Source organism: Vicugna pacos, chromosome 17 (assembly GCF_048564905.1).
Source record: "Vicugna pacos chromosome 17, VicPac4, whole genome shotgun sequence".
NCBI lineage: Eukaryota > Metazoa > Chordata > Mammalia > Artiodactyla > Camelidae > Vicugna > Vicugna pacos.
Genome location: NC_133003.1, coordinates 3,774,488 through 3,800,727, shown reverse-complemented (window position 1 = coordinate 3,800,727; position 26,240 = coordinate 3,774,488). Strand labels below are relative to the sequence as shown.

General features: G+C 42.4%; 1 protein-coding gene across 1 annotated transcript in view; it reads left to right on the top strand.

The window, feature by feature from the left end:
• The window catches only part of LOC140686647 (serine/threonine-protein kinase Nek10-like), a 133,941-nt gene that overhangs the window by 41,796 nt on the left and 65,905 nt on the right, over positions 1-26,240 (top strand). The window contains 2 exon segments of the mRNA XM_072940850.1: positions 23,812-23,941; positions 24,460-24,530. Of these exon segments, the coding sequence (XP_072796951.1) occupies positions 23,812-23,941; positions 24,460-24,530 (201 nt within the window).

Below are 26,240 nucleotides of genomic sequence, written 5' to 3'. Positions count from 1 at the left end.
CCGGGATCATCGTCTCGTTTCGGCCCCTCGCTTGTGTTTCCCGCTGACGGCTTAGCTTCAGCATCTTCTGAGGTGTCAGTGGTGCACTCCTGATTAAGCTTCCTTGAAAGCATGAAGTGGCAGCAGTGTTGGTGTGGAAAGATTCAAACCTGAAGTTCCTAAATGGATTCTGCTATGGTACTGTTCGCAGTTCAGGAAGGGTAAGTCAGCAACCCTGTCTTGATTTCTTCAAGAGTCATTTGGTTTTCGACCTCAGTTGACGCTCCCCCCGCCACCGCCCCGCTTTGAGCCAGACTCAGCATTCCTAGTAGCAGATAGGTATGCAGATGTCTTTGCACAATGACTGCGGGCTTTTCCTTCTAAGGCTTTTGCGCTCACTGTGTATGCAGGCCAGATGGAGTTTTTGGAGAAGTAAGTACAGGATCCCAGGTCTGGCTTGAGATACCTCAGTAGAGTCCATGGAATGGGGGTGACGGTGTTGTTATTGATTTGTTGTTTTAAGTAGAACCAAGCACCTGTCGTCTTATGTGCTGACGGAGACTTGTGGATTTGGAGGCTCCCTTCCACAACAGCCTTCATGGGAGTCTGTGTCTTGTGTTGAATGAAGGAAGCAAACCATTTGTGAACACTGTATGTTAGATACTGTGCTTGGTAAGTTATCTCATGTTACCTGAACTTCCACCTGCAGAGAAGAAAGGGCAGAGACAGCTGTCTTTCAGAGAAGAAGCTTTTGCAAGGTGAAGCCAGTATTTATCATCATCCAAATACTCAGACTTGAGATTGGAGGTTGAGATCCTCTTTTGGTTGCTGTAGCCATTTTGATTGCTCCCTGTTTTCCTTAATTAGTGTTGGCAATAATTTTGGAATTTTAGCCTATTTTACCCTTACAAGCAAATTGATTTCAGAAATGTATTCAAATTTGAATGTTCAAAATTTTAGGAATGCATAGTGGTAATGTTTACCATGTTTGCTAGATAAGTACGAAGAGAATATATAATGTGTAAGAAAAACTTTTTAATATGTCCTTCCAGTTTGTGTAACCTTTTGTTAATGAATATCTGGACTTGAAAACCATTCTAAGTGAAAGAAGACAAGCATTGGTAATCACATTCTCTATGAATCCATTGAATTGGAAGTCAAGAATATGCAAAACTCAATTTCATAGACATGAAATCCATCCCAGTTCACAGGTTAGTGGCTGTCCATTTTCTCTCAGTCCTATTTTTGCTTACAACATCTTTATATGAATATGACCTTCATACTGGTCATATTCCTTAATATGTCATGCATTCATTCTTTATGTATGGCATGTAAGAGTGTATCAGAAACTATTTATCCCTTCTTATAATAATAGACATTTGGTTTAGTACATTTTCCGTTAGTATGAATTCACATTTTGAACATTTATGCATGCATCTTTTTTGTAATAATCTGTTGTTTTAACATGTGTGAAGAATATTTGCTAGCAGTGATACTGGGTCGTTGTGTCTTAAATACACCTTAACTGCCTTTTGAGTATTTCCTTTTTTATTACCTTGGTTTCTCTTTGGTTTTTGTGAGTCCATTGTGTGCTTTTGGTCTGTGGTCACCCTCATTTTCAAATACATTAACCCATTTCTCTCTCTGTTGTCTTTAAACAGATGATTATATAATTTCAAACACTTCCTGAAAAGAATGGAAACAAATTCCTATATCCTGGCTTCCCTCTCCCATCCTTAATGATTTTGATGCTGTGTTTTACAACTTTATGTTTATTCTTTTGCAAATTCTTGCCGTTATTGCCTTTCCAATGATGGTTTTCTCATTTCTAGATCATCCTGCTTGTTTTCTCATCAGGGTCTAAAATTCTCAATCTTTCTTGCAGGGTAAGTTTCTTCTTGCAAGATTCTTTCCGTGTTTGCATGTCTGTGAAACTTTTGATCTCTCCGGTTATTCTAACTTATTGTCTTGTGGCATAGGTTATGCTAGATTGCACGTTCTTCTCATTCATGGATTTGTCTCTCTCTGTGAAGTCCCTTCTTGGCCTGCAAGGTTTGTGTTGAGAAATCTGCTGAAAGCCTGATGGAGATTCTCTTGTGATTGACTTGTTTTAATTTTGGTGCAATTACAATCGTTTCTTTATCATGAAATTAGGTCCTTTTCATGACAACATGTCTTGTTTTAGGTCTCTTTGTGTTTATCTTGTTTGGATCCCACTGTGTTTCCTGTATTGGTAGAGCTGATTCTTTCTTCAGTTTGGGAAATTTTAGTCAGATTCCTTCAGTTCCCTTTTCCAAACCCTTTTCTCTTTTTTTTTTTTTATCTGGGGCCCCTTTGATTCATAGAATGTCATACTTCTTTTTATCTCAGGGTTGAAATACATGGCTTCCATTGGTTTTCACTTGCTTCTGTAAGTCATGTTCAGATTGTGTGATTTCCCTTATCCTGTCTTTGTTTTTTTAGCCTTTTTATTGATTCATAATCATTTTCCAATATCCTGTCAAATTCGAGTGTAGAGCATAATTTTTCAGTTATACGTGAACATGCATATATTCATTGTCACATTTGTTTTCTCTGTGAGCTAAGACCTTGTATATATTTCCCTGTGCTATACAGTATACAATCTTGTTTATCTATTCTACAATTCTGAAATCCCAGTCTATGTTTTCCCATCCCCCACACCCTTGTGAACCACAAGTTTATATTCTATGTCTGTGAATATATTTCGATTTTGTATTTATGCTTTGTTTGTTTGTTTGTTTGTTTGTTTAGATTCCACATATGAGCGATCTCATATGGTATTTTTATTTGTCTTTCTGGCTTACTTCACTTAGAATGACATTCTCCAGGAGCATCCATGTTGCTGGAAATGGCATTATGTTGTCGGTTTTTCAGGCTGAGTAGTATTCCATTGTATAAAAATACCAGTTCTTCATCCAGTCATCTATTGATGGACATTTAAGCTGTTTCCATGTCTTGGCTATTGTAAATAATACTGCTACGGACATTGGGGTGCAGGTGTCCTCCTGAAGTAGGTTTCCTTCTGGATATATGCCCAGGAGCAGGGTTCCTGGGTCATATGGTAAGTCTATTCCTAGTCTTTTGAGGATTCTCCATACTGTTTTCCACAGTGGCTGCACCAAACTGCAATCCCACAACCAGTGTAGGAGGGTTCCCTTTTCTCCACAGCCTCTCCAGCATTTGTCATTTGTGGACGTTTGAATGATGGCCATTCTGCCTGATGATACCTGATTGTACCTGATTGTAATTTTGATTCACATTTCTCTGATAATTAGTGATACTGAGCATTTTTTCATGATCATTGATCATTTGTATGTCTTCTTCGGAGAATTGCTTGCTTAGGTCTTTTGCCCACTTTTGGATTGGATTGCTTCTTTTTTTCTTATTAATTCATATGAGTTGCTTCTATATTCTGGAGATCAAGCCTTTGTCAGTTTCACTTGTAAAAATTTTCTCCCATTATGTATGTTGCCGTTTCGTTCTCCTTATGATTTCCTTTGCTGTGCAGAAGCTTGTAAGTTTCATTAGGTCCCATTTGTTTATTCTTGCTTTTATTTGTTTTGCTTGAGTCGAGTGCCATAGGAGAACAGTTTTGAGATGTATGTCAGATAAAGTTTTGCCTATATTTTCTTCTAGGGGTTTTATTTTGTCTTGTCTTATGTTTAAGTCTTTGATCCATTTGGAATTTGTTTCTGTGTATAGTGTGATGGACTGTTTTAGCTTCATTGATTTACAGGCTGCTGTCTAGTATTCCCAACACCATTTGCTGAAGAGACTGTCTTTATTCCATTGTCTTTTCTTGCCTCCTTTGTTGAAGATTTGTTGACCAAAACTTTGTGGGATCATTTCTGAGCTCTTTATTTTTTCCATTGGTCCATATGTGTGATTTTGAACGAATACCATGCTCTTTTGATGCCTGTAACTCTATAGGATTGTCTGAAGTCTGAGAGGATTTTTCCTCCATTCTCTTACTTTTTCTTAAGTAATGCTTTGGAAATTCTAGGTCTTCTATGGTTCCATATAAATTTGATTATGATTTGTTCTACTTCTATGAACTATGTCCTAGGTAATTTGATAGGGATTGCATTAAGTCTATAGATTGCCCTCTGTAGTACAGGTCTGGGGGTGGGGCTCAGCACCCCATGGCAAGGGCATGGAGCAGGGGCCAGCCAGCTTCCACACTGGTACAAGGCTCTCAGGGTCCGAGGGCCACAGGAGGATGGGGAGCGAGTCCGGGCACTGCAGAAGCGGGAGGCCTCCAGATGTGCAGTCTGTGCAGGGGCTCTGGTTTCTGGGAGGAGGCGGGGTTGAGGGCGCGCTGGTGGACGGCACTGTAGACAGGTGATCGCCAGCTGAGGCTGCTGAGTGGCTTAGGCACAGCGTTCTGGGCCTGTGGCTGGGACAGGCGCCACAGGCTAGTCTCACGAATCCTATACTGCCTCCCTGTGGCCTATGGCCAAAATTGCAGGATAACTCTTCCTCCCGCCGTGTTCCCCCAGGACTCTCTCAGCTTAACATGGTACTCACTTTAGAAGAGAAATACTTAAAGAAATTGTGTTGTTTGTTGAATGGTCCCTGGGGAGCTAGGAGGCGTTAAATTGCTAAGTGACAGTGTTTGGCATAGCAGCGCAAGAACGATGCTTTGACAAAACGGCCACACCACTGCGGTCAGGCGGCCAGTGCCCTCATTTCCTCCACTCAGTGTTTTATTTCTCTGCCCACACATTGGTACATCTTCAGAGTGCCCTTCTGAACTGTGAGAATGTAATCTTCCCTCAGATAAGTTCTGAGTAGACTCAGCATGTTTAAGGGAGAGCAGGAGCTGTAGTTTGGCTGTGTGGGGATTTACACTGGGATCGTGGGAGACCTGGAGTTTTCCCCTCAGTACTACCGAGCCCTGGGTATCCCTCAGCCTGGCAGTCACTGAATGGAAGTGCTGTTTTTCAGAAATCTGCAGAATGAAGCCAGGGAAAGGGAAGGGAAGAGAGACATACGTGCTCACCCGTTTACCTGTCCCTGGCTTAGATGTCCCAGCACCTACCTGTCAGGTGGCTAAGGTGACTTGGTCCTTTTCCATGAGGATAATTCAGCTGAATTTGGGGAGACACAGACAGCAATCAAGGGTAGAAGGATCAAGGGTTGGAAAACCTTGTGATAACTTATAAGAGCCTCCACCAGGAGCATATAGACAGGGCCTGCCTGTGCTGCTGAACTCGAGGGAGATGCCCACGGGGGTGGGCTGGCATGGCACCTGTCCACATAGTCGTTGTGCCACGCACTGTGGACCGTGTAAACCATATGGAGTGGCATCTATTTCTCCCATCAGACATTATGACGGTACTTGCTTGGAAGTGCATCTGGCTGACTGACGGTCAGAAGGGAAGAAGAGATGACAGTGATGAGGATAGACAGAGAAAGGAAAGAGTAGGGGAATTCAGAGCATTGATTCTTTTATTTTAAATTAATTTTTTTTTTGTTTTTATTTATTTGTTTTGTTTTGGGGGATAGGTAATGAGGTTTATTTATTTATTTTTCGATGGAGGGCCTGGGGATTGAACCCAGGACCTCGTGCATGCTAAGCATGTGCTGTACCCCTGAGCTGTACCCTGCCCCCTTGATCATTTAAACAGCTGGGAAATATGAAGGCCGAGTTACTCTATCAGAAGTGGAGGAATTAAGGAAGCATTTTGTTATTCAGCTTAACCCTTAGGAATGTTACCCCAGTGACCCTACCAATCTCACATCCTTTGCATCAATTTATTTCATAACTCCTTCAGCTGATATTAACACTCTACACTATTTTTCGTTTTTTAAACTTAATTTTAATTATTCATTTTTTAATCTGGTGTTTTGGAATATACGTAGCAGTCCTAGGAGAGACAGTGGCATGATGCCAATAAAAGAAAACCTTTCCTGAGATACTGTTTTCTCTATAATAGTAACATAAGAGTTACGAGTCCTATACTCTGAAATTCAAGCTGCCCTTTGGGGGAAGATTTCCTAAAAATGCACGTGAAAACAGAACTTCATAATAAAGCTGTGGCAATATTGTGATCTGTAATAAACTGCCAAAATAATGATTTGAAAATGTGACTTTGATACACATTGTATCGTATGTAACTTTGTAGGTAACTTTGAGACACATTGGCAACAGTCAACTGATACAAAACCTTCATTTTCACAGAAAGGGATACTAACCACGTTTGGTGGTTAAATTCTGCAGATTTTGTATATAGTACCTCACCTCCTCTTAGTGCCTTAGGGATTCAAGAGGGCTTTGCTCCTCAAAATGTACGTGCCTCTTGGCCTAACCAGCTCCCCTCACCTCCTTCCTCTGAATCTGTCTCCAGTTTTTATGACAGCCTGCTTCATCCCTAAGCTTAGCAAGCAGTGCCCCAAACATTAGCAGTGAGGGAAGTTTTGAAATGTCACTGGGTTTGCCAGCAGGGCCGTCCCTTAGGTTCCCATATGACACAGTGCAGACTCGAGAACTGGACAGCCTGGGTTTGTTCCTGGCTCTCCACGTAACTGTCTGAATTTGGGCAAGTACCTTAGTCTTTATGAGCTTCTATTTTCTTATCTGAAATGTGGGAGCTGATGGTAATAATGGTACAGTTCTTGCCTCATAGGGTTGTTATGAGGATTAGAAAGATAGATGGATAGATGTAGATGGATGGATGGATGGATGGATGTATGGATGGATAGATGATAGATTAGATAGATGGGTGGATGATAGATTGATTAGATAGACAGACAGACTGACAGATGATGGATGATAGAGACAGGTAGACAGACAGACAGGTAGATGGATGATCCACTATAGCAATTGCACCTGGAGTATAGCAGGGATTCAATAAAGATTAATTGCTATTATGGAGGGAGCAATGGCCTCATTCCTTAGGAAAATCCCTCTTCCCCTCCTCTGCTCCGTGTGAGTCCCATGCTTGAGAGACCTTGTCTCCCGGGTCATGTTTGCTCTGGCCAGAGTTGGCGCTTGTCCCCAGACTGGCCAGTCCTAGCATTCCTGCTCCAGTTGGCAGAAGTGATTGGAGCATTTCCTTCATTCAAGCTGCTCTAATTAGAATTCTTCCCTGGGGATGCGGACTCAGTGGGGACTCAGTAAACAGATGAAGCTGGGAGGTGAAAGGCCCAGGGCGCTGGGTGGTCATGCTTGTAGCCAGGAAGAGGTCGGTCTGAGAGGATGAGTCTGGCCCCCAGAAGGAATGTGACAGGGAGTCTGGCCACGTGCAGCCCTCGATTCCATTCTCCCGGAGACCCCGCTGCAGCTTGCTGCTTCCCACGGACAGATTCCTCTCTTTGCCTGACCTTGCTGGGTTCCTTCTACTTGTCTCTTAGTTCGGGTTGCTCCTAAAAGCACACCCTGAGACAAAGATTCAGGAGCAAGTGCTTTATTTTGGAGGAGATCCTAGGGAACAAGGGTAGGGGAGTGGGAACGTGAGACAGGGAAGGGAAGGTAGTGGGCAAAGATCTCTCCGGGCGAGCTGCACTGGAGTGCCAACCTGCAGCCAGTTTTAATGCATCACTCAGTGAACCCACCTATTAGGAGACAGTGGGGTGATTATACGACAGCTCATAGCCCCTCCCTGGTGAAGGGCTGTCCCTGGGGTACATGAATTTACTGATACCTCAGGCCAGTCGCACTGCAGACAGAGAAGGTCCAAGGGGTCAAAGAAAATCCTCAGGCAAAAATGCAAATGGCTGGAATTCAGGCCAGAGTGCTCTGAAGAAGTAAGGGTAGGGGATGTGGGCAGGACACCTGCAGCATCTGCATCGACTGACAGGGTAAAAAGCTCTGATCGGGTGCAGTACAGTCACCCTGACAGCGTGGCCTGATCCTCTTCTGTTCTCTGAATTTTTTTTTCTTTTTCTGGAGATGCTGGGGATTGAACCTGGGATGTTGTACATGTTAGGCGTGTGCTCTACCACTGAGCTGTACCCACCCCTACAGAATACACAGTTTTGTGTGACTATACTCAGAGAAAGGCACTTGTATAATGATGTAATTGAGGTATTGTATTCCGTGAAAGCACCATAATTGTATATTTATGTGCTTGAATTTTAAAAGCTGGTGATATTTGGCTAGAATACAAATACAAAATGTGTAATGTCAACTATAGGCCAGCTATTTTTTTAAACATCAGTAGAGAAAAAGCAAATAGCAGTTAATGAACCATGAGAAATTTCAAGGCTGTTCTATGTGAATTTGTCTTTGTGATTCAAAGTAGGCAGTGCTTAATAATCCTTTGATGGCTATAGCATCATAACTGGGTGAGCTTTATCCATTTCTTTTTTTTAAATTGAAGTGTAGTTGATTTATAATGATATATTAGTTTCAGGTGTACAACATAGTGATTAAATATTTTTATAGATTACACTCCATTGAAACTTACTATAAGGTATTTGCTATATTCCCTGTGTGGTGTATTGCATATTTATATATTTATTTGTTTTATACTTAGCAGTTTGTACCGATTAATCACCTCACCGAATCTTTCCCCTTCACTGACCCCTCTCACCACTGGTGAAAACTAGTTTGTTCTGTGTCTGTGAAACTGTCTCTGCTTTGTTATATTCACTTTTAAAATTTTTTCTAGATTTCACATATAAGTGAAGACATACAGTATCTATGTTTCTCTGTCTCACTTGTTTGACTAAGCATAATACCGTCCAGGTGAATCACGTTGTTACAAATGGCAGATTTTCATTTTTATGGCCAAGTAATATTCCATTATATATATATATATATATATATATATATATATATATATGTGTGTGTGTGTGTGTGTGTGTGTGTATATATATATACACACACACACACATACATACATACTTACACCATATGTTTATCCATTCATCTGTTGATGGACACATGTTCCTTTTATATCTTGTCTTTGGAAATAATGCTGCTGTGAACACTGGGGTGCATGTAGTTCTTCAAATTCAAATTTTCATTTTCTTCTGGTATAAACTGAAGTGGGCTTGTGCTGGATCATATTGTAGTTGTATTTTTAACTTTTTGAGGAACCTCCATCATAGTTTCCATAGTGGTCGTAACAACTTACCTTCCCACCATGTACATGGGCTCCCTTTTCTCCACATCTTTGCCAACATGTATTATTTTTTTGTCTTGTTGACAATAGCCATTCTAACAGGTTTGAGGGGATTTCTCATTGTGGACTTGGTGTGCATTTCCCTAATGATTAGAGATGTTGAGCATCCTTTTTCATATGCCTGTTGGCCATCTGTGTGCCTTGTTTTGAAAACTGCCTGTTCTGATCTTCTGCCCATGTTTTGATTTGGTTGTTTGTTTTGTTGATACTGCTATATGAGCTCTTTATGTATTTTGATATCAAGCCCTTATCAGACATGTCATTTGCAAACATATTCTCTCATTCAGTAGGTTGTCTTTTCAATTTGTTGAGTATTTCCTTCACTGTGTGAAAGCTTTAAGGTTTAATTAGGTCTGATTTGTTTATTTTTTTCTTACTGTTTCTGTCTCCTGAGGTGACAAATTTAAAAAATATTGCTAAGACTTACGTCAAAGAGGATACTGCGTATGTTTTCTTCTAGGAATATTATGGTTTCTGGTCTTACATTTAGGTCTTTAAACTATTTTTTGTTTATTTTTGTATATAGTATAAGAAAATGTTCTAATTTTATTCTTTCACACCTAACCAGTTTTCCCAGCACCACTTATTGAAAAGACTTTCCCCCATTGTGTGTTCTTGCCTCCTTTGTCATAGATTAATTGCCCATACATACATAGGTTTATTTCTGGGCTCTCTGCTCTGTTCCATTGATCTGTGTGTCTGTTTTTGTGCCAGTACCATACTGTTTTGATTACTGTAGCTTTGTAGTATAGTGTGAAGTTAGCACGTGTCATACCTCCAGCTTTGTTCTTTTTTCACAAGATTGTTTTGGCTTTTTGGGGTCTTTTGTGGTTCCACGCAAATTTTAGGATTATTTGTTCTAGTTCTATGAAAAATGTCATTGGTATTTTGATGGGTATTACACTTAATCTGTAGATTGCTTTGGATAGAATGAACATTTAAAACATTCTAATACTTCCAATCCATGAACATGTGATCTCTTTCCATTTATTTGGTTCAGATTCCTTCATCAGTTTCTTTTAGTTTTCAGAGTGTGAATCTTTCATCTCCTTGGTTAAGTTTATTCCTGGTATTTTATTCTTTTTGATGCAATTGTAAATGGCATTATTTGTTTATTTTCTCTTTATACTAGTTCCTTATTAGTTAGTGTTATTAATAGTTCTGTGTATACAAAAGCAACAGATTTCTGTCTATTAATCTTTTATCCTGCAATTTCATTGAATTCATTTATTAGCTCTAATAGTTTTCTGCTGGAGACTTCATGGTTTGCTAGGTATAATACCATGTTATCTGAAAATAGTGACAGTTTTCCTTCTTCCCTTCCAATTGGGATGCCTTTTATTTCTTTTTCTTTTCTATTTGCTGTAGCTAGGACATCCAATATTATGCTAAATAGAAATGGTGAGAGTGGGCATACTTGTCTTGTTTCAGTTTTTCACCATTATGCTTGATGTTAGCTGTGGGTTCTTCCTAAATGGATTTATTATGTTGTGGTATGTTCTCTTTATCTCAATTTTGTTCAGAGTTTTTATCATAAATAGGTGTTAAATTTTTTTCAGATACTTTTTCTGCATCTGGTGACATGATTATGTGATTTTTACTCCTTCAGTTTGTTAATATGGTGTGTAACACTGATTAATTTGTAGATGTTGAACCATCCTTGCATCCCTGCTCTAAATCATGTCGGATCATGGTGAATGGCCTTCTTTATGTTGTGTTGAATTCTACTTGCTAATAATTTGTTGAGGATCATTGCATCTTTATTAATCAGAGATATTGGTTGTAATTTTTTTTTTGTAGTGTCTGTATGGTTTTTGTATCAGGCTAATGGTGGCCTTGAAGAATGAATTTGGGAATGTTCCCTCCTCTTAAAATTTTTTGAATAGTTTGAGAGGATACATGTTAACTCTTCTTTATATGTTTGTAGAATAACCCTGTGAAGCTTCTGGTCCTGGACTTTTGTTTGGTGGGAGTTTTTTTAAATTACAAATTTAATTTCACTACTACTGATTGATCTTGTTCAGATTGTCTGTTTTCCCCTGATTCAATCTTGGAAGGCTGTATGTTCCTAGAAATTTTTCCATTTATTCTAGTTGTCCAGTTTGTTGGCATATAACTGACCATAATATTCTTTTATAATTTCTTTTTAATCTCTGTGGTATTGGCTGCCATTTCTCCTCTTTCATTTCTTATTTTCTTTATTTGGGTCCTTGCTCTTTTGTTCTTAATGAACATGGCTAATGGCTTATGAATTTTGTTTGTCTTTTAAAACAATTAGCCCTTTGTTTCTTATATGGATTTTTTTTGTCTCAATTTTGTTTCCATTTTGATCTTTTTAAGTCCTTTCTTTTGCTGACTTTGGACTTAGTTTGTTCTTCTTTTGCTAAGATTAGCCTGTTAATACTTGAAATTTTTCTTATTTCTTGATGTAGGCCTGTATTATTATAGACTTCCCTCTGAGAACTGCTTTTGTTGCTTCCCAGAGATGTTGGAAAGTTGTGTTTTTATTTTCATTTGTTTCATTTGTTTTCTTATTTTCTATTTGAATTCTTCATTGACCCATTTTATTTTGGTTTTTGGTTTTTTTCAGAAGCACGTTGTTTAGTCACCACATGCTTGTTTTTCCTACATTCCTCCTGTAATTGATTTCTAGTTTCATATCACTGTGTTTAGAAAAATGCTTGACATGAATTCCAAACACTTAAATTTGTTGAGGCTTGTTTTGCAGGCTAGCATGTTATCTATCCTGGAGCACATTCTGTGTGCACTTGAAAAGAATGTGTATTCTGCCTTTTTTGGGTGCAGTGTCCTGTGGATATGTATTAAGTCCAGCTGATCTAATGTGCCATGTAAGGCCAGTGTTTCCTTACTGACTTTCTGTCTGGATGATCTGTCCCTTGATGTAAGTGGGGTGTTAAAGTCCCCCGCTGTTAATGTATTAGTGTTGTTTTCTCCTTTAATGTCCGTTAGCACTTGCTTAATACATTTAGGTGCTCCTGTACTAGGTGCATACATCTTATGCATGTTCTGTTCTCTTCTTGTGTTGATCCTTTCTCATTATGTAATGCCCTTCTTTGTCCTTTATTACAGACTTTAAAAAAAGTTTTAAAGTCTCCTTTGTCTGATATGAGTATTGCTGCACAGCTTTCTTTTTGTTCCCATTTGCATGGAATATCTTCTTTCATCCTCTCTGTTTCACTCTGCATGTGTCTTTAGCTCTGAAGTGAGTTTCTTGTAGGCATCATATAAAGGTCTTGTTTTTTATCCAATCAGCCATCCTATGTACTTGGATTGGATCATTTAGTCCAAGTGATTATTGATAATTATGTACTTATTTCCATTTTGTTAATCGTCTTCTGATGTTTCTGTAGTTCTTCTCTTTTTTCATCATCTCTTAGTCTCTTATGTTGTATTTTGATAATTTTCATTAGTTTTAGTTTCTATTCTTTCCTCTCTGTTTGTGTTACTATTGTAGGTTTTGATTTGTGGTTACCATGGAGTTCATTTTTATTGATCTGTAAACTATATCTACTTATTTTAAACTGATGGTCATTTAAAATCAAACACAGTCTAAAAGCTCTACATTTCGTACTCCCCCTCACAAAATTTGTGTTTTTCATGTCATATTTAAAATCATCGTGTCTATCACTTAATTATTTATTGTAGTTATATTTCGATTTTACACTTTTTGTCTTTTAATATTTTAACCTATGTATTAGGTTATTTAATAGTTGATCCAAAGCCTTTACCAGTGGGATTTTTCCCTTCTTATACTATATTCATTCTTACTGTAGCCTTTTCTTTTTCACTTAAAGAATATCCATTAATATTTCTTATAAGCTCTGTTTAGTAGTCATGAACTCTTTTAGCTTTGGTCTGACAACCTCTATCTCTCCATCAGTTGTGCATAATAGCCTTGCTGGGTAGAGTATTCAACTTTGCAGGGCTTTTCCCCACTTTCAGCATTTTAAACATATCATGCCGCCCTCTTCTGGCCTGCGATGTTTCTGCAGAAAAATCAGCTGACAGTCTTATGGGGATTCCCTGTAACTGACTCTTTGTTTTCCTCTTTCTGCCTTTAGAAGTCTCTCTTTATCTTTAACTTCTGCCGTTTCACTTATGGGACGTCCGGTTGTGAGTCTCTTTGTATTCTCTTGTTTGGAACCCTCTGTGCTTCCTGGATGTCTGTTTCCTTCTTCAGCATCAGGGAGTTTTCAGTCATCATTTCATCAAATATGTTTTGACCCTTTTCTCTCTCTCCTCTTCTTCTGGGGTCCCTATAATTTGAATGTTGTTATGCACGATGTCCTAGAGGTCCCTTAAACTATTCTTCTATTTAAAAATTTGTTGGTTGTTTTGTTTTGTTTTTGCTGTTCTGATAGGGTGGTTTCCATTACTGTACCACCCACATCACTGATACGTTCTCCCGTGTCACCAAATCTGCTATTATTTCCGTCCACCGTATTTTTCATTTCAGTTATTTTATTCTTTAGCTCTGTTGGGTCCTTTTTTCTATTTCCCAGTTCCTTCTTAAAGTTCTCACTGTGTTCATTTATTCTTTTACCAAGTTCAGTTAGCATTCTCTTACCATTGCTTTCAACTCTTTATCAGGTAAACTATTTATCAGGGTCATTAGGATTTTTTTCAGGATGTATCCTTGTTATTTCTTTTGAAACATATTCTCCTCTTCTCATTTTGTTTACCTTTCTCTGTCTCTCTGAATATAGGACTAACAGTTACCTGCTCTGGTCTTGCAGGCGCGCCTTGTGTGGGAACATCCCTGTGCAACTGCGTGTGCTCAGGGGCCTTGGTGGGAGCTGGATCTGACAGCAGCACCGGCCGTATCTTCTCCCACGTGTGCTGGTGGCCGCCACCCTGGTGGGAGGTAGGGGTGGAGCTGGAGGGGCCAGAGCCAGGACCAGGGCCAAGCTGGGGCTTCTCTGCTCAGTGGCTGTCACTGCCCTGTCAAAGGAGGAATCAGGGCCACAGGGGCTGGAGCAGGAGCCCTGAGGGAAGTAGGTTTCTCCCAGGGGTGCTGGCAGTCTCCGCCTTGGTGGGGGTGTGGGCTCAGGGCCTGAGGCCCGGGGGCTGCACTTCTGTGCTGGTGTCACTGTGTCCCCGGTGTGCTCGCGCGGCTAGAGGCTGGGCGTGACGGGAGGGGCAGCGCCGCGCCGCCGAGCTGACTTTGCTCCCTCCCACGGGTGAGCAGTGACACGCGCTGGCGGTGGTGCCTGCGCCCTGGTCCGAGGCAGGGCTGGGGTCCAAGCCGGCTCCGTCCCCTCCAGGCGTGCACGCTGTTGTGGGCAGTGGCCGCCTCTGCCTCAGTGGGGAGCAGCGCCGGATCCGGGGTTGCTGGGGCAGGAGCCCGGTGGGGGCCGGGGGGCGGGGATGCAGCATTCCCGGAGGGTCAGCCGGAGCCCCTGGCAGTTCTCAGCCTGCTGCCTCCACACTGCGGCTGGGAGAGAGCCAGTCTGGGCCCTTCAGGAGCAGAGTCTCAGTTTCTTATAGCCCCCTGGTGAGCCTCACTGGTTTTCACACCGGCTGAGGGGTCTCTCTTCCCGGTGTCGGCCCCCAGGGCTGGGGTGCCCAGTGCGGAGCCTGGACCCCTCGCTCCCCAAGGAGACGCTGAGCCTGTGATGTCCCCTCCTCTTCTGTGTGCGGGTCCCGACCAGGTCCCTTCCCCCTTCCTGCCAGACTCCGTGTGGACCTTTCTTCACTGCCCCGGCTGCAGGGGAGCTGTTCTGCGGGTCCCCAGGCTGATGTCAGTGAGAGTCCCTCTGTGTAGTTGTAGTTTCGATGTGTTCATGAGGGGAGGGGAGCCAGTGTCCTCTGAATATTTCGTCTCGATCCCACCTCCCATTATCCATTTGTTTAATTACCCAGGCTCCTCAGTGTGTTTATATTTAATGGGTCCCCATTATTGGCTGCTTAATAGAATCCAGAAAGTATTAGAATTAGAGAATCCTGAAATAGACCATGTAATGTGTGCCCTTTCTTGAAGCCAAGAACTGTAAGTGCTTATCTCTTTTATTTTTCACCATCTTCATGACAGGTTAAGGGGAAAACAGCCTTTGAGGATGGTGGTTTATAATTTCTTTTCTTTTTGTTACTGGAAATTTCTATACCCAGAAAGACAAAAGCCAAGTTGCTCTTATGCCAAGTTGAAGTTCTTTTCTTATGACTTGAAATTCTTTTCGGGTTTTAGTGGCCATGCGACACACCTCGCCAGTACTTACCATTTAATAATTTAATAATTCTTCATATAGTGAAAGATTCTTTTCAGTCTTTTCTTCTAAATTTGCTTCCTATTTATTCATACTTATAACCCTTTTAATCAGACATACAGATGTTCCACGAAAGAATCTGTTCATTCAAAACTTCCATGTCTAGGAAGGTTGTATGAGTTAATCTGATAAGGAGGAATCTCAGTTCTTTTTTTAAAGTGCAGTCTTAGTGTAGCATTTTTCAACCAAATATATATTTTTCCTTGAAGACTGATGAAGCATGTAAAATTCTAGACGCCCTTCCAAGGATTTTCCTGTCTTCTTTCTTTTCTCTTCCTCCTTCCTGTGACTCCCCTATCCTCAAACCCTGGGGTTCCCTACGTCACTTTGGCTTAGGCAATGTAGAAAGAATTTGGATGAATGTAAATTGGCTGTGGTGATAATATGATCAAAATAAAGGAATTACTATAAATGAAACTTTTTCTTCACTGATTTTTAAAAAATGTACTGGTAATTTTCAGGAATTTTTACATTGGTTTTTGTTTGTACAAGCATTTTAACATATTTAAAATTTTTTCCTTTTGTTCCCCTGTTTATTTGATATTTTATTTAATTCATTCTCAGCTATTGTAGCTATTTTACAGTAAAATGGGGCTGGTTAGGTTGTTTAGGTAAATAATAGTAAGTGGTGGTACAGTAATTGTTGACCTAGAAGCATATCTCCAGTATGGTAAATAAAAAGTTAATTACTATATATATATATATATACACACACACACACACACACACATATATATATATAATGATCCTATTCGAAATAGAATATCTGAAAAAATTGTCAAATCGGGCAAGCTTCGTGGACTAAAAATTAACTAGAGATTCAAGGTGGTGAAGAGAGATAAACAAAAAAACCACAACAAAACCCCTTATCTTGGAAGATTTCAAAACTTGTCTGTAGTTTTGCTTTTTTTTTTATTGTAGTATAGTCTATTTACAATGTGTTAGTTTCTGGTGTACAATGTAGTGATTCCGTTATACATATATATGTATATGTATATATTCTTTTCATATTCTTTTTAAAAAGCTTACTGATTAAAGTTTTCTTCTATTTTTTCTTTATTACAAAAGCAGTGTGTTCTGTTGACCTGAAATAGACTGCCAGATATTTCTGCATCAAAGATGTGTTTATTCTGGATCAGCAGAGAATTGCACTTTTGGGTCCACAAGCATGGTGGGTCACGTGCTAGTCCCAGCATACCAAGGGAAGGAGAAGGCTTTTACAGAGTGGAAAGGGAGGTGGGAGGGCTGTGGTATACAGAGCCCAGGACTTTTCATGGGCTGAGTCCTTGCCTGGAAGGAGAAGTCTTTCTTCCTCCTGTTGGGCTCTGCTGTCCTCACAGGGTGTGAGAGCTCCCCCTTGTGATCGCTCAGCTCTATTTAATTATGGTTTCTGTATATTAATTTTTACATTTTTCCCTTTTGATCAAAGTACCATTGTGGTCCTGAAAGTACCACTAATTGAGTCAGGTTTTCTAGTTTCACTTTTTTTTTTGGCCCTCAAAGTCAGGAAGGACTTTTCTTGGTGTGATTTCTCATGTCAGAGGGAAAGTACACAGATCGGAAACTCATTAAGGTCGCGTTCGAGTAACAAGGAGGGGCAGGAAGGAGAATTTGCAGCCACCTTTTAGTCTAAAGCCCGTATGTCATCAAGACCACGGACACTGGAGATAATCTGATACATGGTGATTTTCAGTATCCTCTGTGTATGCTTTTGTTATATGAGTAAAATTACTGTATTTCATTCGCTATGGTATCACTTAGTGATGTATATTTTCAAGTTTTGTACTGTCGACTAAAAAAAGACGCACAACCTGAAAGTTGACAATTATGTTTTATTCGGCAGACAAAAACTGAGGACTTTAACCCAAGAGACAGCCTCTAAGACAGCTCTGAGGAACTGCTCCAAAGATTTAAGGGGGAGTCAGGGTCTGTGGGGTTTTTTGTGGCAAAGAGCAGGTAGTGGGGACATCAAAAGATGACTGTTAATTAAAGCAAACCAGACACCTCAAATTAAGGAATTCAGCACTTTTCTAGGTATGGGAGGATGAAAGAGTCTGGGCTCATTGAAATCATTCCTTTGACATGCACCGTAGCTGTCTAGGGCCAGTGTCCTGTTCTTTCCCATCCTGCCTCCCCTCGGGGAACACTGTTGGGGGTGGTGCAGTGGCTGAGGGCTTGGCAGTGGCAACCTGTTTGCCTCCATCCCTCAGGGCTCCCGTGGGGTGGGAGGGCAAGGATAGTGGCTGATGACTTGATGACCACAGCATCCTTTGTTTGCTGATGTGGCTGCAACATCTTTCATTCATAATTAACATATTTTGGTGGAATTCAGTGTTTATCATGACTCCCTCTGCTGCCCCTCGGTGGGGTACAGCAGGGCAAGCCCGGTGAAGGACACAGGTCGTTGAAGGGGTGTCAAGAGATTAGTGAAGTGGGGGATCAGTGTCTGCGGAGGCTTGTGTAGAGGAGGTGTTTGAGTAAGGTTTGGGTTAATAGCAAGAGTTTGATCTCCATCTTCTACACCAGCGACTCTGCTGCCTGCTTCCCTGAGAAACTAGGAGCCATCGTGGAGACGCTTCCACAAGCTTTGCTTCCATGTCTTCCCAGCTCCCTGTGCTCCAGGAGAAGGGGGTGCAAGAGGATGGTCATGCCCCAAGTCTTGGACGAGTCCCTGGGACAGGCCGCCGAGTCAGGGTCCTTGGCTATGTCCAGGAAAGAATTCAAGAGCGGGCCACAGGAGAGCGAAAGTAGCTTTATTCAGGGAGAGGCACACTCCGTACACAGAGTGTGGGCCATTTCAGAAGGTCAGAGAGGCTGCCCCCGGGTATGGGGTGGTTAGTTTTCATGGGCTGGGTAATTTCATGGGCTGACACGTGGGAGGATTAGTCCAACTATTTGGGGGAAAGGGTGGGTGGATTTCCAGGAATTGGACCACCGCCCATCTTTTGGCCTTCGGGCACCCTCGGAACTGTCATGGCACCTGTGGGAGTGTCATTTAGCATGTTAATGTACTACAGTGAGTGTCTAATGAGGCTCAAGGTCACTCAGAGTCAAATCTTCCACCATCTTGGGCCCGGTTGGTTCTGGCCAGTGTTCGTCGTGTCCTCAATGGCTGTGTCGTTCCTTTAGTCATCATGCCCTGCCCCCTTCCCCCGTCCCACCTGCACCCATGACCCTGCATGACGTGCGCTCCTGCAGTCCTCATGGAGGCCAGTCCCCTGCTGTGTCTCCATGTCGTGCAGGACAGCCCTCTTCATGCTGCATCACTAGTTTCTCCACCTCCACTGACTCATGCCTGTGCATCAGCCAGCATACTGCCATTTGTCCCTATCTTAAAAAACAAGCACACTCAACATTCTTCTCTTTCTTTTCCAGCTACTAACCCACTTTTCTCTGTTCTTTCATAGCAAAACTGTCTGGAAGATAGGACTTGGCACATAGTAGGTGCTCAGGAAATAGTTGCTCAGTAACTGAACATGTGAAGGCACTTAAGAGAAGAAGGCTTCTGTGATAATCCGGGGGTGGGCTGATACGAGCCTTGCATTAACGAGAATAAAAGAGAAAGGGGCTGTGGAGGGGAAGGGGGTATACGGAAAATCTCCGTAATTTCCTCAGTGTTGCTGTAAACTTAAAGGGCTCTAAAAAACGAATAAGTCTTCAAAATGTGAGAGGTAGTCTATAAACTTCAAAGGAAAACTTAAATTCTTGGTGACTTCGTTCACATACAGCTGACCCTTGAACAACACGTGTTTGAGCTGTGTGAGTCCACTTACAGTCCGGTTTTATTCACTCCATGCATACCCCAGTACTGCACACCTGGTAGGCTGAGCCCCAGTGTGAGGACCTGCGGGTACTGAGGACTGACTATAAATTAAATACAGATTTTGGACTGTGCAGAGGGCTGTACTCCTAAGCCCTGTGTTGTTCAAGGGACACCAGTATGAGTAACATAAGAGAGGAAGTAGCCTGTAATTGTAATTGATGGGACAATGGATGGATATACTTAATAGAAGTGATTCATTGTCTTGCTTCAGATATTTTAATTTTCAATCTATCATGTATCTTTTCTTCTAAGAAAAAGAGACTCTGTCATCTGAGTATTACATCTCCTTGTTGACGGGGTAATTGTCTAAGATTTCCTCCTGAGGGTTGATGAGTAATACTAGGCTTGAGTAGAACTTGTTCATGTTCACTTTGAGTTCTAATTACAACGGCAAGTTGTCTGAGGGCTAGAAAGAGGCGACCCCGAGTATAAGCTTGTGTAGAGGAGAACCCCAGTGCTATGGTGGCCCCAGCAGCAGCTCACAAAACAGCGTGAGCTCCCCCCAGGCCCTAAGCATCACAGATGACCTGGACACGAGGCACACTTTTCAGGAATCCCCTCAGTAGGTAGGTTGTAAGTCCAGCCCTCCCTTCTTATTCTTTCTTTTTAATTTGGAACCGTATTTTATTTGATTTGGGTTGATTCCTCAAACAGCTGTGGAGTGGGCATTTGTCATATTTTTGGCTGTCCTGAAGACCTTTGAATGCCTTTTCTGTATTTGGGGAGCTTCCTACTTTTTGAATGTCCTCTCGTTAAAGAAGGCACCAGAAAGAAAAGTGCTCTTTTAGCTGCCCTTGCAGCTGTACCAGGTGGCTACCATGTGGCCTCAGCAAGACTTGGAACTGCAGGTGGTGAATGGGAGACAGCATGCACTGGGCAGAGTCCAGTTTGGAGGCAGGGCAAGGGTGGTTGTGGAAGACGGTGGTATTGGCGTCCTGGTGTCTGCTGTCCAGTGTCAGTGGTGAAGGCTGTGCCGGGGAGACGTTCTCACTGAAAAGCCCCCAAGGCTGGCTCTTGGGTCCTCCCAGAAACCCTGTGAGTCTCCTAATGGCATTTAGTAAGTGCCTTTTCTGCCTAAATGAGCTTCCATGCCTCTGTGGGATAAGGTGCAGTAGTAATAGCTTTTAATTACAAAAAGAACAAAAGAAAAGAAGATGCATCAGGAATACACACAGTCTCTGACTCCCTCCTCCCCAACCCCAGTGGGAGGGAAATGCAGAAATGCTGGTGGCTCTCTCTGTATTTATTGCTAATTTTAACAAGTAGTGTTTTCTGAGCACGAGACCTCCTCTGACATAATACTTTCAGTAGTCGTATGAGAAGGACTGTCGTTGTCCCATCTGTTAGATGGGACAGAAGGAAGTTAAATACCTAGTCTTATCCTGAGTTCCACAGAAAATGGAGCATAAATGCTAGCCCTTTTGTGGGAGGTGGTGGTCCCAGGGCATTGAGAGTGAGATGAATTGAGAAACACGGAAGGGAAGGGAGGTCAAAATACAGTGAGGTGTGTTGCCAAGCTGGCCACAGCTTCAGTAGAAACCACCAGTTACTTGGTCAAGGGGCATGTCTCTGGGTGGATCTTAAGGCACCTGTGTGCATTAGAAGAGTCCATTGGGGGAAATAAGGAGGGAGAATTCATCTCTGTTTCTCATTGGTCAGAGTTTGTCCGTAGGCCCTAACTTCTCCATACTTCCGGGTTGTGTTCCCCACCCCTCCTGGCAGTGTTGTGGGGCAGGGTCACCTATGGCCAGAGTCACCCTGTAGAGCAGGTGGCCTCCACCTGGGTGCAGAAGCTGCTGGAGCTTTCATCAGGGCTACCAAGAGGAAATCCAGAATTCACCCCGGGGAGTCAGACAGCTGTCCTTGTTAGGAAACGGGGCTCTCTACTGGATAAGCTGGGGGGCATCCAGGAGGCAGGTGGACCAGGACAGATCAGGAATGGACATGCAGGTACATCCCTCTCATCTCTGTCTCCATCACCATACGGTATTTTCCCCGCTCGTCTATGGCTGTGACTCTGTTTCCTCTTCTCATTAAGACACTAGTCATCTGGATTAGGGCCCACCTCAATCAAGTATGAACTCGTCTTAACCCGATTACATCTGCAAAGACCCTATCTCCAAATGAGGTCACATTCATAGGTATCAGGATTAAGGACTTCAACATATATTATGGGTCCCAGTTCAACCCACAGCAGCATCTCCATAACGTTCGGGTTGTTTTTGAGGCAATAAGGCTGTCATGCCCAATAAGCAACCCAAATATGTTGTGGGAGCCCCGGGGTAGGGAGGCTCGTGGGCGTCTAGGTGGGACTGGCTGTGAAGCAGACAAGTACTGAGCTAGACCTTGAGGGGTCACAGCGCTTAAGGGGCAGACTCAGAGGGAGCAAGCCCTGCGGAGGTTTGGGAGGAGCAGGCAAGGAGGAGGGAGAAGAAAGAGAGCCAAGAGAAACTAGAGTCAAACAAGACATGAGAAAGTGTCCGAGGAGGAGCACAGTGCTTTTCCTAGGTCACAGCATCCTGTATGCAGAAGGGCCAAGCATTGAGAATTGTCGCTTCCATGGGATGATTTCATGACTCAATGGAAAGGACCAAAGGACACCCCTTAGATCTGCAGATAGTCAGTGATTACTAGGAGTGGTTTTGGGGGAATGGTAAGGGCTTCGGGGTGGGGGGGAGGTGACAAGCAGTCACAGGTAGAACCAGCAACAGCTCGTGGAGAAGTGTGCTGTGAACTGTGAGAATGAGGGTGGTGGTGAGAGGCCAGCAGAGCTGAGGATGCTGGTGTCCAGAGCAGAAGAAGCCACTGATGGGGAGAGGTAAAGAGGGGAGAGAGGGCATGTATCTGTGGAGCAAGTGAGAAATCAAGACCCCTGCTTCAACAAAGTGCCTTCGTTCTGATGTCGTCTGAACAGTGAGAGGGCTTTTACACATTATTTAATATGAAGAGAGTTTTAGAATGTTTTTGAAAACTATTGAATTAGATATTCCAGCTCTTTTAAAAAATCTGTTATTAGCTGTAGCTCTACACAGAGTTATTTTTAGGAAAAGATTGAATAAACATATTCAGAGAATCCAGATTTATTTAGAGTCATGTTTTCAAAAGGACATCGACAGGAATAATAATTATAACTGTAATTTATTTGCATTTCAGTTCCTAAGTATCCCTTAAAATTTGGATACATCTAAATTTCGCCTTTAAATATTGACTTGCATTAGAAAAAGTTTCTCAGCACTGGCCTGGTAAAAACACTTGTTTAGGGTTTTTACACCAAAATGAGATTTTTAATACTGGTTAGTTTTTTCAAGCTCTCTGCATAAGTAAATTTACTGATCATGATAGATTTTTGAAAAAATACATGTGCTGTTTATCATTATGAAATAAATTCATGACGGTTGGAAGAATTTGAAAAATATATAAATGTATCACGAATTTAGAATCATATTATTCTGCCACCTATCCCTAACCATTATTTTGTTTTTTTTAATTGTTTTTTGTTGTGAAATATTTCATTAGTTAATAAACATCCATTTATACACACTGGTTTCAATATATTCTAGCTATATTATATCTACTTAGGAAAAATGTTTTGAAGAAGTTATGCTATGTATTCATTCAATTGAAGACCCCTCCCCATTCTATTTCCTCTTCCTCCCCAGAGGTGATCACTACCCTGAAGTTGACGTATACCATTTCTGTCTGGGTTTTCATGCTTCTGTAATGTGTGTAACCATTCATTAACAGCATGCAGAAGTGTCACCAGCAGTTGAACGGTCTGCCTCAGCCAGACCCTCACAAGTTGGTCTCAGCCCAGGCTGTGGCGGGTGGCCCTGCCAAGGCCTCCGGGCACCGATCGGAGGTGTCTGGTCTGGGAGCGCAGCTGTGACTGTGCACGTGGCTGACTGGGGTTGACAGGGAAGCCGAGTTCGTTACTGCAACTCCCTCTGGGACCTGTGGGACACTGGCAGAGTGCCATGTCTGGTGTGGAGAGGGCAGGTCCCTCCCGGGAGATCTGCCAGGCAAAGCCTGTGGTTGGACCCGAAAGATCACACACAGGATTTGGCCCGGAGCTGTATCCCTTAATATGGCAACTCTGTGTTCAACTTTTTAAGAACTGCCTAACTGTTTTCCAATAGGCTGCACCATTTTACATTCCCATCAGCAGTGTATGAGGATTCCAATCTCTCATCTTTTTTTTTAAACAACTTTATTCTGGTATGATTCCTGTACAGTAAACTACACATATTTCAGATGTACAGCTTGATGAATTTTGATAGATGTCTACACCTATGAAACCATCGTCACAATCAAGATAGTTAACATTTCCATCACTCCTCAAGAGGTGTTTATGCAGTTCATTTTTATTTGTGGCTTAAAATAAAATTGCTTAGTTGTGCTACTCAACTCACCTAGTCTGAGAGTATTCAAAGACACTTGTTAGTATGTTATTTGAATTAGTGACCCAGAGTTGTTTTTTTTTTTTGCGTCTCCAACTATAGCTTGAAAGTGGAACTTTTTCCCATGCTGACTTCTTCCTTTTTCACTGTTCATGACCATCATCATTTTCCTGCAGCCCCAAGGTGCTGAAGAGTGAGCTGTATGGGGAGAAGGCGGACATCTGGGCAGCAGGCTGCATCCTTTATCAGATGGCGACTCTGAGCCCTCCCTTCTACAGCACCAACATGCTCTCCCTGGCTACAAAGGTAAGCAACCTTGGGAGGCAGGCAGGATCTCATGTTGCCAAAACTACCATTCCTTTTCTTCTCAGATAGAACCTTTGTGATTTGAATGCAACTGTCGATGAAAAGAGGCATTGTTTTATTAGCCGCTTGACCCAGTTTATTTTTTGTTTCTTCCAAATCTGCATCTTGTGCTGTGGCCCACATTCCCCTATAATTGTCTCCAATTTATCCTAGAAAATTATCAAAATAAATATACCACTTTGCTTTTATTCTTAATTGTGTTTTGGACTACCCTCAACCCAGCATATTATATTATCCTGCACATCATTATGAACGTGAATTTAACTTTAAGTCAGCTTGAAAAATCCAATTTTTTGCTCAGAAACTTTCAATTTATATGAATTTTTCTGTTTTGTTTCTGATGAAAATGTGTGCATGAGTTTATGATGCTTGTTGAGTAACTCTAGTTTTGTGGCCAAGGACCACCCCCTAGAGGCACCGTGGGTCCTTTACGTACATCACTCTCCTCTGTTTGGCAGATCGTGGAGGCGGTGTATGAACCAGTGCCGGAAGGCATCTACTCTGAAAAGGTGACCACCACCATCAGCAGGTAATTTTGTCTCACAACTGCGAACCTGTCGGGATTACCAAGAAATACCTCACAAAGTCACTATGTAAATATTTACAAAGAGGAAGGGATCCCAAAGAACCCAAGACTAGAAAAACGTTTGTGCATCACCAGTCACGGGGACCAATTGGAAGTCACCCAAGTGTCCAAGAAGACGTAGGACATTGACTTGACATACTGCGACCATTAGATTGATGATTCAGAAGACTTTGTATCAGCCTGTGAAACAAGTGTGATCTGAAGCTTAGGAAAACAAACAAAGACAAAAATACGTGTAGATGTGAAAAAAGGCTGGGCAAGAACACTGGAAACTAAAAAAGGCCACGTCAGATGATAAAATTACAAGCATTTTTTTATTCCTTTTTTTAAGTTGGTAATATTCTATTTTGAAGTTGATAATGTTATATAATAATTTCTCAAAGAAAGTCAGAAAGAAGTGCTCCAGCTAGCCAGGTAGGAGGAGTGTAATGAAAGTCCTTATCCCTTTGGAATCTCAAAGTTCTGTCCCCACAGGGCTTGTCTCAGCTGACCTCTCCCGTGCTCTCTGCCCCCTCCGCCCCATCCACAGGGAGCCCCTGTGCGTCTCAGTAAGCACCCTCCATTTGGCCCGTCTCTCCTCCCCTTCCCTTCCACCCCATTCTCTTCCCTCTGATACACGTGTGGTAGAGGCCCTCCCTTCCTCTGGGTCGCTGCTGAGATTGGAGCTCTGTGTTACCGGGGCACCCTGAGGCCCCCCAGCCTCCCAGCACTTGCCCGCTTTGCAGAGTTCATGGACCCCACCACCACTAACCTAATGCATGTGCCTGCGGCCTTGTTTCTTTGTTGTCTCTCTTCCCCACCAAAAGGAAAACTCCACAAAAGTAGGGGCTTTTTAAGCTTACTTTACAGCTGTTCAGTGCCCAGAGCGATGCCCAGTGCAAAGCAGACGCTTAACAATTGTCTGGTTGTATGCATAAGTGACCTTTACCTGCCTGACTGTTACTTCTGGACCATCTTCTGTTCTAAAGTTGGCCCCAGAGTATTACTCTGCCCCATCAAGCAGAGTCAGATCCTTATTATTGTAATAGAAATCCGAGGGTCACCTCAGATAGAATCTTCATCGTCCCTCTGGCCAGTTCCCTTCAGACTCAGTTCTGTGTCTGTCCTCGCTCAGCGCCGTCTCTGACGTAATGGAATAGACACGCTGCCATGGCTGCGCCCCTTCCCTCTGGCTTCCCCTCCCAGCCCATTGTTCAGGCATAATGGATACTCCTCATGTGTTTGTAGGATTGTATCTTGAATCCTTCCTCGCTCAGCACGACGCTGCCCTACGTCCTAAGCACCTCAGGCCCAGCAGTGGCTGAGTTTCACTAACTGTGGACTCTGAGCAAACAGTCTGACTATTTTCTCTGCACCTGTTTCCTCATCTGATAAAGTGGGGATCACAGCAGTACCAGCCTCATCAGGCTGGTGTGGTGATTATACAAAGTAACACGTGCAAATCACTTAGCACAGAGCGTGGCTGCGGATAATCTGGAGCCATGCTGGCAGTTCTCATTGTTAATGTCCCGGCCAGTGAGCTCACATCCCTTTCTAAATCATCTGAATTCCATGTTTACCAGATCTGCCCTCTTGCTGATGAATCCAGACAAACGTATTTAAAATGCTCGTCTGCTGTTCTCTGCTATTTGCTTTCTGGGAAATGCCTTAAAA